The sequence below is a fragment of the Anguilla rostrata genome, chromosome 9, assembly GCF_018555375.3.
Source record: "Anguilla rostrata isolate EN2019 chromosome 9, ASM1855537v3, whole genome shotgun sequence".
NCBI classification, from domain to species: Eukaryota; Metazoa; Chordata; class Actinopteri; order Anguilliformes; family Anguillidae; genus Anguilla; species Anguilla rostrata.
This window is the reverse complement of record NC_057941.1, coordinates 10,419,145-10,433,961: the sequence shown is the minus strand read 5'-3', so window position 1 is coordinate 10,433,961 and position 14,817 is coordinate 10,419,145. Positions and strand designations below refer to the sequence as shown.

The 14,817-nt window shown below is 40.5% G+C and overlaps 1 protein-coding gene and 1 long non-coding RNA gene across 2 annotated transcripts in view; one reads left to right on the top strand and one right to left on the bottom strand.

Annotated features, from left to right (window-relative positions):
• tenm1 (teneurin transmembrane protein 1) overlaps positions 1-14,817 on the top strand; it is a 222,155-nt gene that overhangs the window by 198,736 nt on the left and 8,602 nt on the right. The window contains exons 25-29 of the mRNA XM_064350355.1: positions 1,901-2,411; positions 4,052-4,224; positions 11,919-12,154; positions 13,587-13,880; positions 14,413-14,800. Of these exons, the coding sequence (XP_064206425.1) occupies positions 1,901-2,411; positions 4,052-4,224; positions 11,919-12,154; positions 13,587-13,880; positions 14,413-14,800 (1,602 nt within the window). The remainder of the gene's footprint in view (positions 1-1,900; positions 2,412-4,051; positions 4,225-11,918; positions 12,155-13,586; positions 13,881-14,412; positions 14,801-14,817) is intronic.
• Positions 1,017-8,160, bottom strand: LOC135262918 (uncharacterized). Its single transcript, XR_010332343.1, has 2 exons — positions 7,517-8,160; positions 1,017-2,566 (listed from the first exon to the last, which is right to left on the bottom strand). It is a non-coding gene; the product is annotated as an uncharacterized LOC135262918 (long non-coding RNA).

Sequence of the window (14,817 nt, the reverse complement as noted above, 5' to 3'; positions counted from 1 at the left end):
CATAGTGGCTTCCTTGACTTTCATTAGCACAGCTCTGGTCCTCATGTTGACGAATGCCAATACTAGACTCAAAAGGCAATCAAACGACTAGAATCTCTTAGGCTAGGTTCGCATTGCAGACTTTAATGCTCAATTCAGATTTTTTCTGCGCAGATACGGTATATTTACATTGATTCATGTTTGTAAGTGACCAATATCTGACGTAAGTGTGAACAGGCCTCTGCCCTGAAAGAATCTGCATGCATGCATTAACAACAACAAAAAACATAGTATTGAGACAGTCCATCATGGAAACAAACGAAATAGCAGTACAATCATTGATTATGGCTGCGTCCAAAACAGCCGACTTGCTTACTATACAAGTTGTATACAACTTGTATACTCAATATTAGGCAAGTAAGCTGTTTCAGACATGACCCAAGATTATTCACTGTGGAGGTGGGGTGACGCTTCATCACCTGTTGAGGATGAGGGCGACAAGGCAGAGGAAGGCCAAAGGATAGTGATTACGATAGTGATCTGCATCTACGCAGTGAAGTGTTACGATAAAAAACGCACATGAATTCCAATCTGACATTTTTCCCAGCAGCCACCTGGCCACAGATCAGAAATGAATCTGATCTAGGACCACATATGGAAGTGCCCAAAATCTGATATGAAAAGATTTGATTTTTCTGTTTACACTGCTCAGACAAAATCAGATGTGCCAGGCAAAAAAAATTAAAAAATCGCATTTGGGCCACTTCAGCCTGTAATCTACACTTATCTTTATACGTGCACTTGAAGCAATTGAACACACCTGACTAATCAGAAACATCTGAGAAGTCATTTGTCCCAAACGTTATGGTGCCCTGAAATGAGGGGACTATAGTATGAGTAAAAAGTGCTGTATATTCTACATGGTGAAACCATAATGCATTAAAATACCCTTTAATTAAAGCTGAGAATGTGCACTTTGTGATTAGTTTTATCACAAAACTAAAACTGTGGAGTTCAGGGCCTCATCAAGGAAGAAAATGTATTCGTCTCAAAAATGATGGAGCTCACAGTATGTTATGTATTTTAACTGTGAAAGCAATGCTCTCGTGTGAGAGGTTGTGCGACTTTTCTGGGTGGTGCAGAAGGTGATAATGGCTTCCGGCTTTTATGAGATGTTAAAACCATTAATTTCCTCTTAACATCCAACACTTACTGCAATATAGGAATCTATGGGTCTCTCTCTGTAAGTGGGTTTTTTAAACCATGACATTCCAAATGCATAATTTTTTATTCTTTTTTATATTTTATTCTTTATTCTAGCTTGTATAAGCACACATTGCAAAAAAATATAACTTGCAAGAAATAATAGACTGTGATTGGAAATAAAACACTTTAAAAAGAAACTTTTTTTTTTTTACCAAAACAATTTAAAAGTTACACATAACATTTCACTGCTAACATTATGTTTAACAATTTTGTATTAATGATTTCTATTACTCCTGATGTAAAAACGAAATGTGATTTCTTTGTGGTTTAATTATATGTTATCTGACCAGGTCAGATAACTTCATATCAGGTGAGAAAACCATTCCCTTTCACTGAAAACATGATTTTATCAGTGTACCTGTCCAATTGAAAAATGCTTCATTTTTTTTCCTGGTGAAGGCATTTCCAGCTGGTTCACAGTTGCCATTCATCTAGGTTGGTGCGGAAACATTGAGACATGTGCTTTCAACACCTAATCCAAGCGCTTTCCAGTGTTTAAGTGCGTGGGTGGCATGTTCAAATTACATTGTTTATGTGCCAGGGTGCCATGTTCAAATTCCATTGTTTATGTGCCAGGGTGGCATGTTCATATTCCATTGTTTAAGTGCCAGGGTGGCATGTTGACACTTTTTCTGCACATCCTTCCTGGTTACAGGGGACAGTGGATACGGCAGGGACAGCAAGTTGAAGGCCCCCTCCTCATTGGCCGTCTCCCCCGACGGCACGCTGTACATCGCCGACCTCGGCAACATCCGCATCCGGGCGCTGAGCAGGAACCGGCCGCGCCTCAACGCCAGGAACATGTACGAGATCGCGTCGGCGGTGGACCAGGAGCTCTACCTGTTCAGCGCCAACGGCACGCACCTGCACACCCGCAGCCTCATCACCGGGGACTACGTCTACAACTTCACCTACTCGGCGGAGCGGGACGTGAGCACGGCCGTGGGCGGCAACGGCAACGCCGTCCACATCCGCCGCGACGCCAACGGCGTGCCGCTGTGGCTGGTGGTGCCGGGCGGCCAGGTCTACTGGCTCACCATCAGCAACAGCGGCTCCCTGCAGAGGGTCTCCGCGCTGGCCCACAACCTGGCGCAGATCACCTACCACGGGAACCTGGGTCTCCTAGCAACCAAGAGCAACGAGAACGGCTGGACCACCATCTACGAGTAAGGCTCGGCCCATCTCTTTTCTGTTTTTGTGACAGAGGTTCTTGGGTCACAGCCCAGAGCGTGAATGCTGAGCTGTCTGTTATTTGGTCTTATTTGATGTGCATTCGGGAGGCAGACCTGTTGGGTGCCGGTTCTGATATTTTACGGATGACCTGGTAGAGAAAGACACAATAAAAATCACACAGTGTTAGGGTTAAATATGTTGTGGCTCGTCTGTGGTGGCAGTGCTTCTCTGCGTGATAGCTAATAAGTAGCCCTTCTCTGGGGAGAACCCAGATGCCCTGTTGGGTACAAATGTGTGTCTCTTTACGATCAAAGTGAAACTTTCACTGGAGACCAGAGATCAGGGTGTTGTCACAAACAAGTAGCAACACCACCCCCCACACGCAAGCATGCAATGAATACATTTGTGTTGACTAAGATTCCAGCTTCAAAGACAGGGGGTTATATCTTTTAAATATAATTTTTTAGGTCTTTAGACACCAAGGCATTTGGAAAGTGTAGGTCATCTTTCCCTGCTGTGCCGTAATTCCTTTCACATTGTGCTCATGAAGCTGAGGTAAAACATAAAAGTATCAGATTGTTGTTTCTCTCATATGAAACCCTCAAATTCTAAAAAAGGAGTAAATTCATTTAAATTCTGTCTTTATAATGCGCAAATATCTGCATAGCCCTTGTTTGCATTTCAAGAGAAATGCGACTAGAAGGACAGTCTGACATTTGTTGTTTACCTTGCCTCAGAGTGAAGATTTCAGAGGTATGCCTACTATTTCGCTTAATGAAAACTTTATTTGCGAAGTTCTGAATTGTTACCTTGAAATCCACTTGGCAACAGGGTAGGTTTTTTTTTCCAAGTGGCATTTGTTCAGCTGGGAAATGAGCTTTTCTGACCACACAGTTTATTGACTCTGAAAGCGTACTTAGGGCACAATACCTTCAAAAATTAAAGTTTATTGTGCAGGCTTGCTTTTCAAGAATGTTTGCTTTCCATGATGTTTTAAGCCTTTAAGTTTGGGAGTAGGATGATTATGTAAAATGTTTCTGAAGGCATTTTAAGTGGTTTCAAAGAGCCTTTGGGACAATTGCATTGAAAATGTCACACTCACAATGTTTCTCACTGCTGGTTATTGTGTGCGCTGGGCCACTTAATATTCAAATTTTACATGACGGAAACGATGACCTTTCTCGCGTTGTCATTTATAAAGTGAGGTAAAATGCATTCCATTTTGAAATGACTATTTTCTCTCAACTCAGCGTTGATAGATGGTTATAGTAGTTTTCTTCCTGGTGCATTACCTTTGTTGGAACAATGTTGAATTACTGCCATCTCGTGGTGTAGTTGTGAAGGTACACCAAAAATATCTTGTTTCTCTAGATCTTTTCTCAACACTCGTTTATGGTTTACGTTACACTGTAAGTTTATATAACTAAACCAAATCAAAGCTTTTTTACATTTGTGAGTTTAAAAAAAAGAAAAGAAACACTGCCTAATGTCCTTCATTGTAAATATGAGTTAGTGATGTGAAGGACATTTTTAAAACATGTTGTACTAAAGAGCATTGCCATCTGTGCCGTTTCAGGTTTGTACATACATGACGGCCAATCGCTGAGCAAAAGGTCGCTTTTTCTTTGTGCAGGTACAATGCAGAGGGTCATCTCACCAACGTAACCTTCCCCACCGGGGAAATTGCCAGTTACCAAGGTAACATGGAAAAGACCGTGAGGGTTGAGGCGGGCACATCAAACAGGGAGAACTTTATAACTGCCACCAACTTCTCAGCCAGCAATACAATCTACACTCTGCGTCAAGGTACGCATGCATGTAAACGCAACTCTACGTTTTTTTTTTTTTTTTGAGGATTTGTTTTGCCTAATATTCTATTACGTAATATAATTTATTCTGTGGGACAAAAAATGGTTAAAGTTGTTGCTGTACAAAACGTTTATAAAGTTGTCTTTAACGTGATATTTCTTCTTTGCCCTGGTAATTTCAGTCGTGTTGATTCTTAAAATGCTATAGCCTATTCCTATGCAGTGTTTTTCAAAGGTTTGCATTTGACCTGTATCGTCACAAAGATGTTAAGCATAATGTAATGGCTTGGTTGGATTATTTTGACCTTTTTTATTTTGTTTTGATATGCTAATTTAAAAGGTCAATCCCACAGCAACGTTATGAAATCGCTCAAAGATCTGTTGAAATTTGAAATCATGTCACACTTATTTTCCAAGAGCTGTTGTGAAAGTGTTGAAATTAACGATTCTGATTGAATATATAGTTTTGTTTGTCTGTGTGTACTTATGATTGAAAGAAGTCGAACAAGCTGAATTGAGCAACCGTGTCTTGAACTACCACCTGGACAATCAATTTACGTGGGCAGTTATGTTTAACGCTACAGAAATTCATAATGCTCAGTACGGCACGTGCTCATGAATTGCAATGTGTTTTCACTCTCAGTGAATGAAAGGAGCTGAGGTAGAGTAGAATACAGCTGCAGTAGGCTAGCTATGTACTCTACTTACTAGTTTCCATAGATTAAATCAGTCAGAGTGTTCTGTCGATTTCTTTTACCTGGTCGAAATGTCCTACCGGTAGCGCATGCGCTAATAACAAAATGTGGTTGTGGCAACGTACTATTAACGTCCTCTATTGGTCTCGTAACGTCCAATTTACGTAGTATTAACGTAAAAACGTAAGACCAGCACCCCGTCGCTGCGACGTCGCAAAACAACGTTGTGGATACGTAACAGTTACGTCCTTACAACTTTACGTTTGACAATGTAATAGAATAAACCTTACCCCGACGTTGTGATTACGTCGCCAGGCAGTCATCCGTCGTAACCTCATAGATTTACGTCGCTGACGCGTTGTTTAAACTTCTTTACGTTATTTACCTTTCCACAACGTTGCTGATTGGTCACTTACTAACTAAACCCTGACCATACATTTAGATTTTGTGTATTAAAAAAAGGAATATCATGGTGTTGTAATTTTGATCTCCATTCTATCCTACCAATGAAATGCCATTGCTTCTGTAATTCATATCTTCAAAATTTATTTTCAAAGATACTCAGTGCAGCAATAAAAAATGTACACATATCAAGCCCAAATAGAATAGAAAGCCTTTATTGTCATTGTATAGAATACCATTGAGATCAGGTTCAAGTGACATTTCTAGGTAGGCAATATGTGCTGAAGCAAGCATAATTATGGTACAGAAGGTGAGACAAACATACAAAACTAGATACAAAAACAACATAAAAAGGGTGACTTGCACTAGTGCAATATCCATAGCAGGTCCCCCAAAGCATATGTGCTAGTATAATATGCAGTACCTCCTCATCACGATAAACACTTCCACCACCATCATAAGCATCAACTGCAGCATATTGACAGAATATCATGACTACATCCTCCCTAGTATTTTTCTGATAAAATGATGGCATTACCATCATTACAATTTCTTGATATGTCAACAGATTGAAGTGCACAAGGACTAAATTAAAACACCCAAAACTGCTTGTCAATAAAATATACATTGTCTTGCGTTGTTGTAGTTTCAGGACAGTAATAACCATAGACCAATGATTTCAACATTATAACAGTGTTGAGTATTTCTGTCTTTTTCAAGCAGTGAACTACATTTAAGTTAGGATCACCCACATATTAAAGTATGATGTCTGCAGGCATTGGCAAGTTAAATGTAAGGCTTTTTAGACATTTTAAATGCTTCTTAGAATAACATTTAAGACAGTTTGCCACACAAGTAAGCACAGGCAAGTTTTACTCTTAGCTACTTGATATTTTACAATTATCTAAAACGGCAACATTGACATTTGTCCAAATGTTTATTCTGGTCCAAGAAAAGGACACATTGCGGCCTTTTACCATTCAAATACAAACGCATTGTAACCACAGATATATACACCATATTCAATTGTCATGATGTATTAGACAATTTTATGAACAAAAATAAATTTAAGACAATTTCAGACTTTTTAAGGGCTTGTAATCACCCTTAAAGACATGTCACATTCATTTTTTCATGTTAATTAATTTTCAAAAATGTTTTCCATCTTAGCTATTTAATAAGGTTATAAGAGCTCAATAGAGTCTTATTATGTACTATACAGTTCCAAATCACACTGCCCAAATTCACAGGCCACCCGTGCATTGTTCAACTTGGAATACAGTCACTCTTATCTCAGGCATGTCTTGAGTGGGGAAGGCTGGACCTCTGGTTCTTCACTGGGGCAACAGTCATAAGGCCATGTGTGAGAGCTGAAAGTATATGAAATGGGACCAAGTAAGAAAAATACATTGAGTAACACACGCAGCAGGCTAAAATCGTAATTGTGTTTTGACATTGACAAACAGTTTTTGTATTTCTAATGGAAATAATGTTTAGCTAAATGCTTTCAAAAATAGCTTTCAAAAGAGGCGCCAACAATGCTAGCTTGAAAAGGCTTGCTAGCTCCAGTTTGTCAAACACCAAAAACCCAGTGAAGACAACACAACTATTTTATATCATATTTATGATGCATAATTTAACCAGCATGTTGATATCTCATTAGGACGTGGACAAGGTGAATTACAGGTTTCAAAAGAGCGCCACATACGTTAGCTTTCAAAAGAGGCGCTGGCAACAATGCTAGCTAAAAGGACATGAACAAAGGTGCTTTACGGACCGCCGTTTATACATGTCGAATTAGCTCAATTGTTAGCTAACTAAACAGGCCATCGCCGAGATCAGTTAGGTAATGTTAGCTGGTCTTACATTACATTTGCACTGGGCTATTAGCGTTAAATACTCAAACTAGCAAATATGTTATCTAACAGAACACTAACTCAAATTAGTCCCAAACAGACGCCAGGTCTGAACAGACGCCATTTCACCGGCTAACTTAAAGCATTAGCAACATTCAGCTAGAACTGCAAACATGCATGTTGAAAGTAGGACTCCAACATTACATTGCAAATACTACTAACTGAAAAGGCCTCTAATGCATTCCGTTCTTCTTGTTAGGTTTTACGGCGGTTGGCATCCAGTATTGTTGCATTAATACATTCAGTTAAAAATATAAAGGCATAATGAAACACTTACCTGCTCTCGAGCGCCGTCAAACCCAGTTTTTCCCCTACGGAGAATTTGAAATCACGGCGACCTTCTTCCAAGAGCACGTCACAGCAATATGCGCATGTGATTGGATATACTGTCTTCTTCTTGTTGTTTTACAGCGGGTTATGTACAGCTTATTGGTGAATTACCGCCACCTTCTGCTCCGGAGTGTGTATCAGACAATAGATTTACACTCAAAAATCCCTTCACCCTAAACTATATTTTATCCTCCATGCTTTACACCTAGTCCTACTATAAAATCCCTATCCATGTCAGCCACCCTAGAACCCTATACCTGCTTATCCATCATATCCTATATTTAAAAAATAAATAAATAAATAAATAAAATAATAATAATAATATTAATAATAATAATAATAATAATAATAATAATAAACCCTGCATTGGATATAACGTGTTAACGGTCCAAGCGTAAACGCGCAGACAGATAGTCAGATAGATATTTTACTGTAAGCCAATACGTCATTTACAAACGTTCTGACAACCTACCAGTAACGTTTCCAATGAAGTAAGGATGAGGACTGTGATATAACGTAATTGTTACGTTATTAAATTACATCGTATTTACGTAATTCTATAACGTTACTGCAATGTTGCAGAACAGTCTCCATGAGGGCTGGTTATTTTGCGACCATAGAGCAATGTTGTCACCTCTTGGTAATGTTGCGACTTACCAAATTACGACCAAAGTGCAACGTTGTCATTGCGTAGTGTTTATAGTCACATCTATCGATCTTTGCTCCCCTATCGGGAAATACTACCGCAAGTAAACTGTCGGTAATCTTTGTACTTTATCAGAAAATGCTTGTGAGCTAATTATATTATTATTGTCATCAATTCACCGAACAATGATTTCAGAAATGTTCTGGCATGGGTTTCCAGAGACTTTTTAGCCAAAGCTGGTCTGGTCTTTTCCTCTAATCGCAACAACAATGCCAACAATGGAATAATGTCTTCACTCTAGTGTTTCTTTTGCACCTCTACATCATGAACCTATGCACTTGTTGTACGTCGCTCTGGATAAGAGCGTCTGCTAAATGCCTATAATGTAATGTAATATAATGTAATGACCATTTATACAAACATTATTTGGCCTATTTGCGATATATGTTTGTATAAAGCATCAGTGGTAGAATCAAGGGTGACCAGATGTCCCAGTTTGTGGCGAGGGATACACTATAATGTAGGCTACCCACACATTGTAAAATAAATAAATTAATAAATTAATTAATTAATTAATTAATAGTACCTATCTGGTGCCTTGTCCCATTGACTGCCATCACCTTTTTGATTACATTTACATGTTTTTTGTGGCCTACCTATATCTGTGAAAATCTGTCACAAGACTGTACATTATTCTTTCGTTCCCGTTGAATGTCTTTTTTGATCCAAACAGCTGTAGCACGTGTCACCACATGGCCTAAAGTTAAAGCTGAGTTAAAAATATTTACAAAGATCAGGTCTGAGTTGAACCAATCCAACCAATTGGTTAATCAACAGTCGACTAACAACCGATTAGCAACCCCATTAGGTTTAACTCCGCATGGGGGTTGTCTGCACTTTTGCCTGACTAGCAATCTCGGCAGGCTAGCATGCTATATCAAAACTATGTTGTATGTTAGTCCCTAGAAGACTGTTTACGATTACATACATTTGGATTCCTTGAAGCACACACACACAATACAGTAGCTGAAAAAAACTGTTCAAGCTTGATGCATCTACCTAAAAAGTCTGTGTTACATTTTTTCCCCGTGTTGGATTTGACCCCGCTCTCCCCTACCCAGCTGCCCCAGCCGAACAAGCCCCTGCAATAGTAGTCCAAGGTTTTAGGGCCTAGTTTGTAGTTACGTAGCTTCCTGAGTCATGAATAGGGTTGGGCACCGGTTTCCATATTATCAGTACCTACCAGGCCGGTGTGTTTCCGTGAGGTAAGAAGGTACAGAAGTTAATGTTCTTCAGGGCCGAGAGTCTGTGGTCACCGTGGTTATTTCTGTAGGAAGCCGTGGAAAGTGGCAAGTGAAATTAAAATGTCAGAACAACAGAAAGATGTGCTTTAAATGAACTTTTCCAGTAGTTAAGGGGAAATTTTAACTCCCAATGAACAGTGTACGAAGAGTGCTATTAACACATTTTCATGTGTGACTATTTTTCTGGTATTTCATTAAAATGCGCATTAATGAGCGGAAACATTTGGTTTGGGGAAAATCATCTCCCCATAATTTCTGCTTCACCACACAAGTGTCAGCATGTGGCCACGAAGTGGGTTGTTTGCTGTTGAATGTTTCCCACCATAATATGTTTCATTCAAAACGCGTTAAATGCTGAGGGCATGAACATGTTTTCTTAATTAGATAAGTAATAACTATTGATTTTGCAAGGTGTACATCATTTAGATTAAGATGTTTTCTTGTTGTTTTTAGTAATATCCATATTCACAGCAGATTCAATAGAAATAACTCTTTAAACACTGAATTTCTGTTTGGATAATTCATTTAGTTCATTTTAGGGTAATTAATTTGCTCATTTAAGAATGATTGTCCTTTCTTTACATTACATTACATTCATTTGGCAGACGCTTTTATCCAAAGCGACGTACAAAAGTGCATTTTCATGATCGTAGACAACTGCTGAACACGGGTTCAGTAAGGTACAATTACTTATTTTGTACAGCTATTTCTAGCCGAGAACAATGAACACTATCCTGGTCTAATATCTGCAAAGCCAACTAGGCAGAAGAATAAGCTACAGTATTAGGACAAATACAATTTACCAAGAAGTGCAGGGATGGGGCAACATGTAACAAGTGACAGGAAAAAGGTTTTTTTTTAAATTTTTTTTTTATTTATACAGCGTGATGGTGGTTAGTCTAGTATAGGTATAGTCTGAAGAGATGAGTCTTCAGGCCACTGCGGAAGATGGATAGTGAGGGGGAGGTTCGGAGAGGGACGGGGAGTTCGTTCCACCACTGGGGAGCTAGGGCGGAGAAGCTCTGTGACCCCTTTGGGCGGGTGGGAGGGGTTACAAGACGCCCTGCTGCTTTCTCTTTTGTAAGATTCGTATCGATACATGAGTGTGCAATAACGTATTGAGATTGTACCATGTTGTTTCTCTGAGGATAATGGGATTCGCACACGTGGGTGAATGAGCCAGGGTTTGACTGGCAAAAGTTCATCCAGTAGCAAGGCCTTGCTAATGGATGAATAGCTCATAGGACAGCTCGTCTTGCTTTACCGCATGCAGATTTTACAATAAAATAAAATGTGCAGAAGTTTTTGTTAAGTGTGAGCTGAATTGAGCTTCTTCCTTTTTTTCTGGCCATATTTTCACAGATTTGAAATAACACCTTCTGGTTTATAGCCTCATTTGTGTCTACTATTAAGATTTTAGATATGTATATGCTAAAATGGTTAGAACTGCTTGCTCTATAATTGCATAATTTGAGGCCTTTTTATTTCGTGATTTATACTCATCATGTATAATTAATTACATTCTAAACCTAATCCACTGTCACATCCCATAATACTCTACAGACCCCTCGCTACGGCCTGAGGAGGTCAGGCCCGCCCACTCAGAATTTCGTGCCACCCCAAAATATATATCTGATCACAATCTACCCCGCCCCCCTTCCTCAGTCTGCAGCTGCAAGCCACATCCCCCACCCTCCCTCCACGATTGGTTGGTAAACGACCTCCCTGTCAGTGCTGCAGGAATACAGCACGTAGACAAATAAGTTGTTTCCCCTCAGCCCCCCAAGACAGGGCACCCTGCCGCCGGGTCTGATACTCTACTTTGCATGTATCACAATGGTTTAGAATAAACGTGAAACTACCTGAAGTCCTGCTGAAGTTCATGAAATTAAATGCACATCTTCTTTAAGCACATATTGCTTACATATCCATGTTACGCATAACAGAAGTAGGCTATGTAATTGCTCTTTCCCACACCTTTCAGTAGTGTTTTCTTAATTTGATGGCAATATTAACTAAGAATATAGGTTTGCAAACTTGACGATGTAGACCACAGGTGCAGGAGATGCGCAAAAGCCAATAATAAAACAATGAATATCACCACACTGTGTCTCTTGCTGAGCTTGCAACTTCATGTATAGAAATAATGACATTGCCCTTCATCAGAGTGTTCAAGCACAGCTAGAGATACATTGTTGCAGAGTTCATTGCTTTACTAATAGCAATAGTAAGTGAAATATGGTTTCTGTGGCCTCTTCAAGGGTAGGTGGAACAGTTTCCTGTTTTTGTGTTAAAAAATAAAAACACCGCAGTTCCTTTTCGGTTTTGCTATTCTCGAGCGAGTTGACTGAAGGCCTCTTCTCTGCCCCCGGCCCCCATCTGTGTCCCCCCCTTCGCAGACCACGCCCAGAACACGTACCGCGTGAGCGCGGACGGCTCCCTGCGCGTCACCTTCGCCAGCGGCATGGAGGTGACCCTCAGCACGGAGCCGCACATCTCCGGGGGCGTGGTCAACCCCACGGTGGGCAGGTGCAACATCTCACTGCCGGGGGAGTACAGCCCCAGCCTCATCGAATGGAGGCAGAGGAGGGAGCAGGCCAAAGGCAACTTCTCGGCCTACGAGCGCAGGCTGAGGGTACGGCCGCTCTCGTCTTTTCCCCCCCGATAGATCCCCACAGGTCTCACCGACGCTGTTGAAAGCGAGGGCAGTGTGCCCACAAAACAATGAGCTGGAGACTTTAACATTGACCGATAAATGTAGATGTTTGTTTTTTCTTAACGAACAAAACTTGTTTGGTGAGTTGACTGCATTCGTGAAGAAACCTACTCCAGCATTTATTTAAGGGTTAATGACAAATGTCTGTCAAGCTCTGGACATATTTCAGAAAAGTGTTTATTTCAGAAATTATTTTTGGATGTGTTTGTTATTTCAGAAAGGTGTTTGTTATACCTTCTCTAAAAGTTTCCACAGGATACTCTTTAGTTTTTTATGTTTTTGTTTTTTTCCAGCAAAGAATCGCAGATTTTTTGCAGACTTGAGATTATCATCTGTACTTTTCCGTTTAACGGAAAATGAGAACCGTCAGACCGATGAGCAGAAGCTGAGATGTGTTGAGACTGAAGCGTTCTAAGTGTGGCTGCAAGGCATGATGTTATCAGAAGAAGGAGGGTGTGGGTGTAACGGCAGCGCCGTCTTGGCGTGGCCGTGAAGGAAAAGACAGATCAAAGCTAATAACAGTTTCCATGCAGTCATTGGCGCTGGCGCTTAAAGTCTCACACTGTTGAGTCATCTGGCAATGTACTTTATCCATACAAAATACAGCTTCGTGTTTATAATCAGTATTATTCATCTGGGTAAAGTATTACTTGGAGTGAACAGTAAACTCCCTATGAAGTTTGAATAGTTGGTACCATCTTAATGCCGTAGCTCATTAGTACACATGACAGTATTACTAATCGACTGTATTGCAATGATGAATTCATATAAATGTAAATGTTATGTTGACATATTTTACATATCACAATTACAATTATGACTAATCTGACTACAAAACCCCCATAAATGCTTTCCCGCAAATGTTGTGGGACGTTTAGACGGGTGTTCTTGAGTAACGGCTTCATTCTTAACGGGGCTGTACCAGCCTGTGCTGTGGCTGGGTCATAGTTCTGGGACAGTTTCATCATAACAGAAACTGAAGTCTGAACTCTCTTAAAGTGGCTGTTGGCCTCAATGTGGTTTGCAAATACAATTCAATTTACTGTATACATTCAATAATCATCTCTTTTCACATTAACTAATTTTATTTATTTATTTGTTTATATATTTATTTATTTATGTATGCAATCAAGATATTTCTGATTTTATGTTTGTTTATTTACATGGTATAATTTATATTTAGTATGCATGTATATTTGCATTGACATTGCAGAATAGGATGCATAAAAATATGACCAAGGGTATGGATAAGGTGCTATACTTTGGTAGCAAATGTCCAATGAAGGTTGAAATTCATATGACCACTGTATTCTGACCCTTGTTCTAATTTATTTTTTATTATTGATCACAGGCCCATAACAGGAATCTGCTGTCCATAGACTTTGACAAGACCACCAGGATGGGCAAGATCTATGACGACCACCGGAAGTTTACCCTCAGGATCCTGTATGACCTGATGGGCCGTCCCATTGTGTGGTCACCTAGCAGCAAATACAACGAGGTCAATGTGACATACTCGCCAACGGGCCTTGTGACCAGTATTCAGCGGGGAAATTGGTCTGAAAGACTTCAGTACGAAAGCGGAAGAATTGTTTCCAGGACCTGGGCCAATGGAAAGATATGGAGCTACAGCTTTCAGGAAAAGGTAGCAGCACAAGCATGGCTTCATAATGCCTGAGATGTGTATCACAGAGAGCATTCCTGCTTTCACTGTTCTGGGCCATATGTGGAACTGGCCTCTTTAGTTCCTCCAGTTCAGTATGGTTTCAGTATTTAGTAATTCAGTATCTTGAGATGTCTTAAGGTCCTGTTTTTATGTCTTGAGAAATTGGAGTCTTTTGAGACATTTCAAGACATTGTATGATATTTTATTGACTTGTTACTCATTTTAAGTTGTGCCACAAGACATCTGAACAGATCTTTTCTAGCACTGCTTTAGACATGGTGATGCCTTCTTTCAGTTCAGCTTTTTGCATTTGTGCATTCTATACAGGATGTGGAATCTGCCTTTTTAGTTCCCACTTTTAAATTTTGCATGAATTAATTTGGCTCGTGGTTAAAAAATGTTCTCTTGTGCTAAATAATGCATTTGCTACTAGCCAGTGACAGTAGTTTTCTTTAGTTATTTGTGTCTGTTGTAAAGCGTCAGTATGTCTGTGCTGTTGTGTCTGTTGCAGTCAGTGCTCCTCCTCCTACACAGCCAGCGCAGGTACATCTTTGAGTACGACCAGACGGACCGGCTCCTGTCCGTCACCATGCCCAGCATGGTGCGCCACGGCCTGCAGTCCATGCTGTCCGTGGGCTACTACCGAAACATCTACAGCCCGCCCGACGGCACCGCCGCCGTCATCCAGGACTACGCCCGCGACGGGCGCCTCCTCCAGACCCTCCACATGGGCACGGGCCGCCGCGCCCTCTACAAGTACACCAAGCAGTCCCGCCTGTCCGAGATCCTGTACGACACCACCCTGGTCACTTTCACTTACGACGAGGCCTCGGGCGTGGTCAAGACCATTCACCTCATGCACGAAGGCTTCATCTGCACCATCAGATACAGGCAAACAGGTAACAGTCCGATTCGG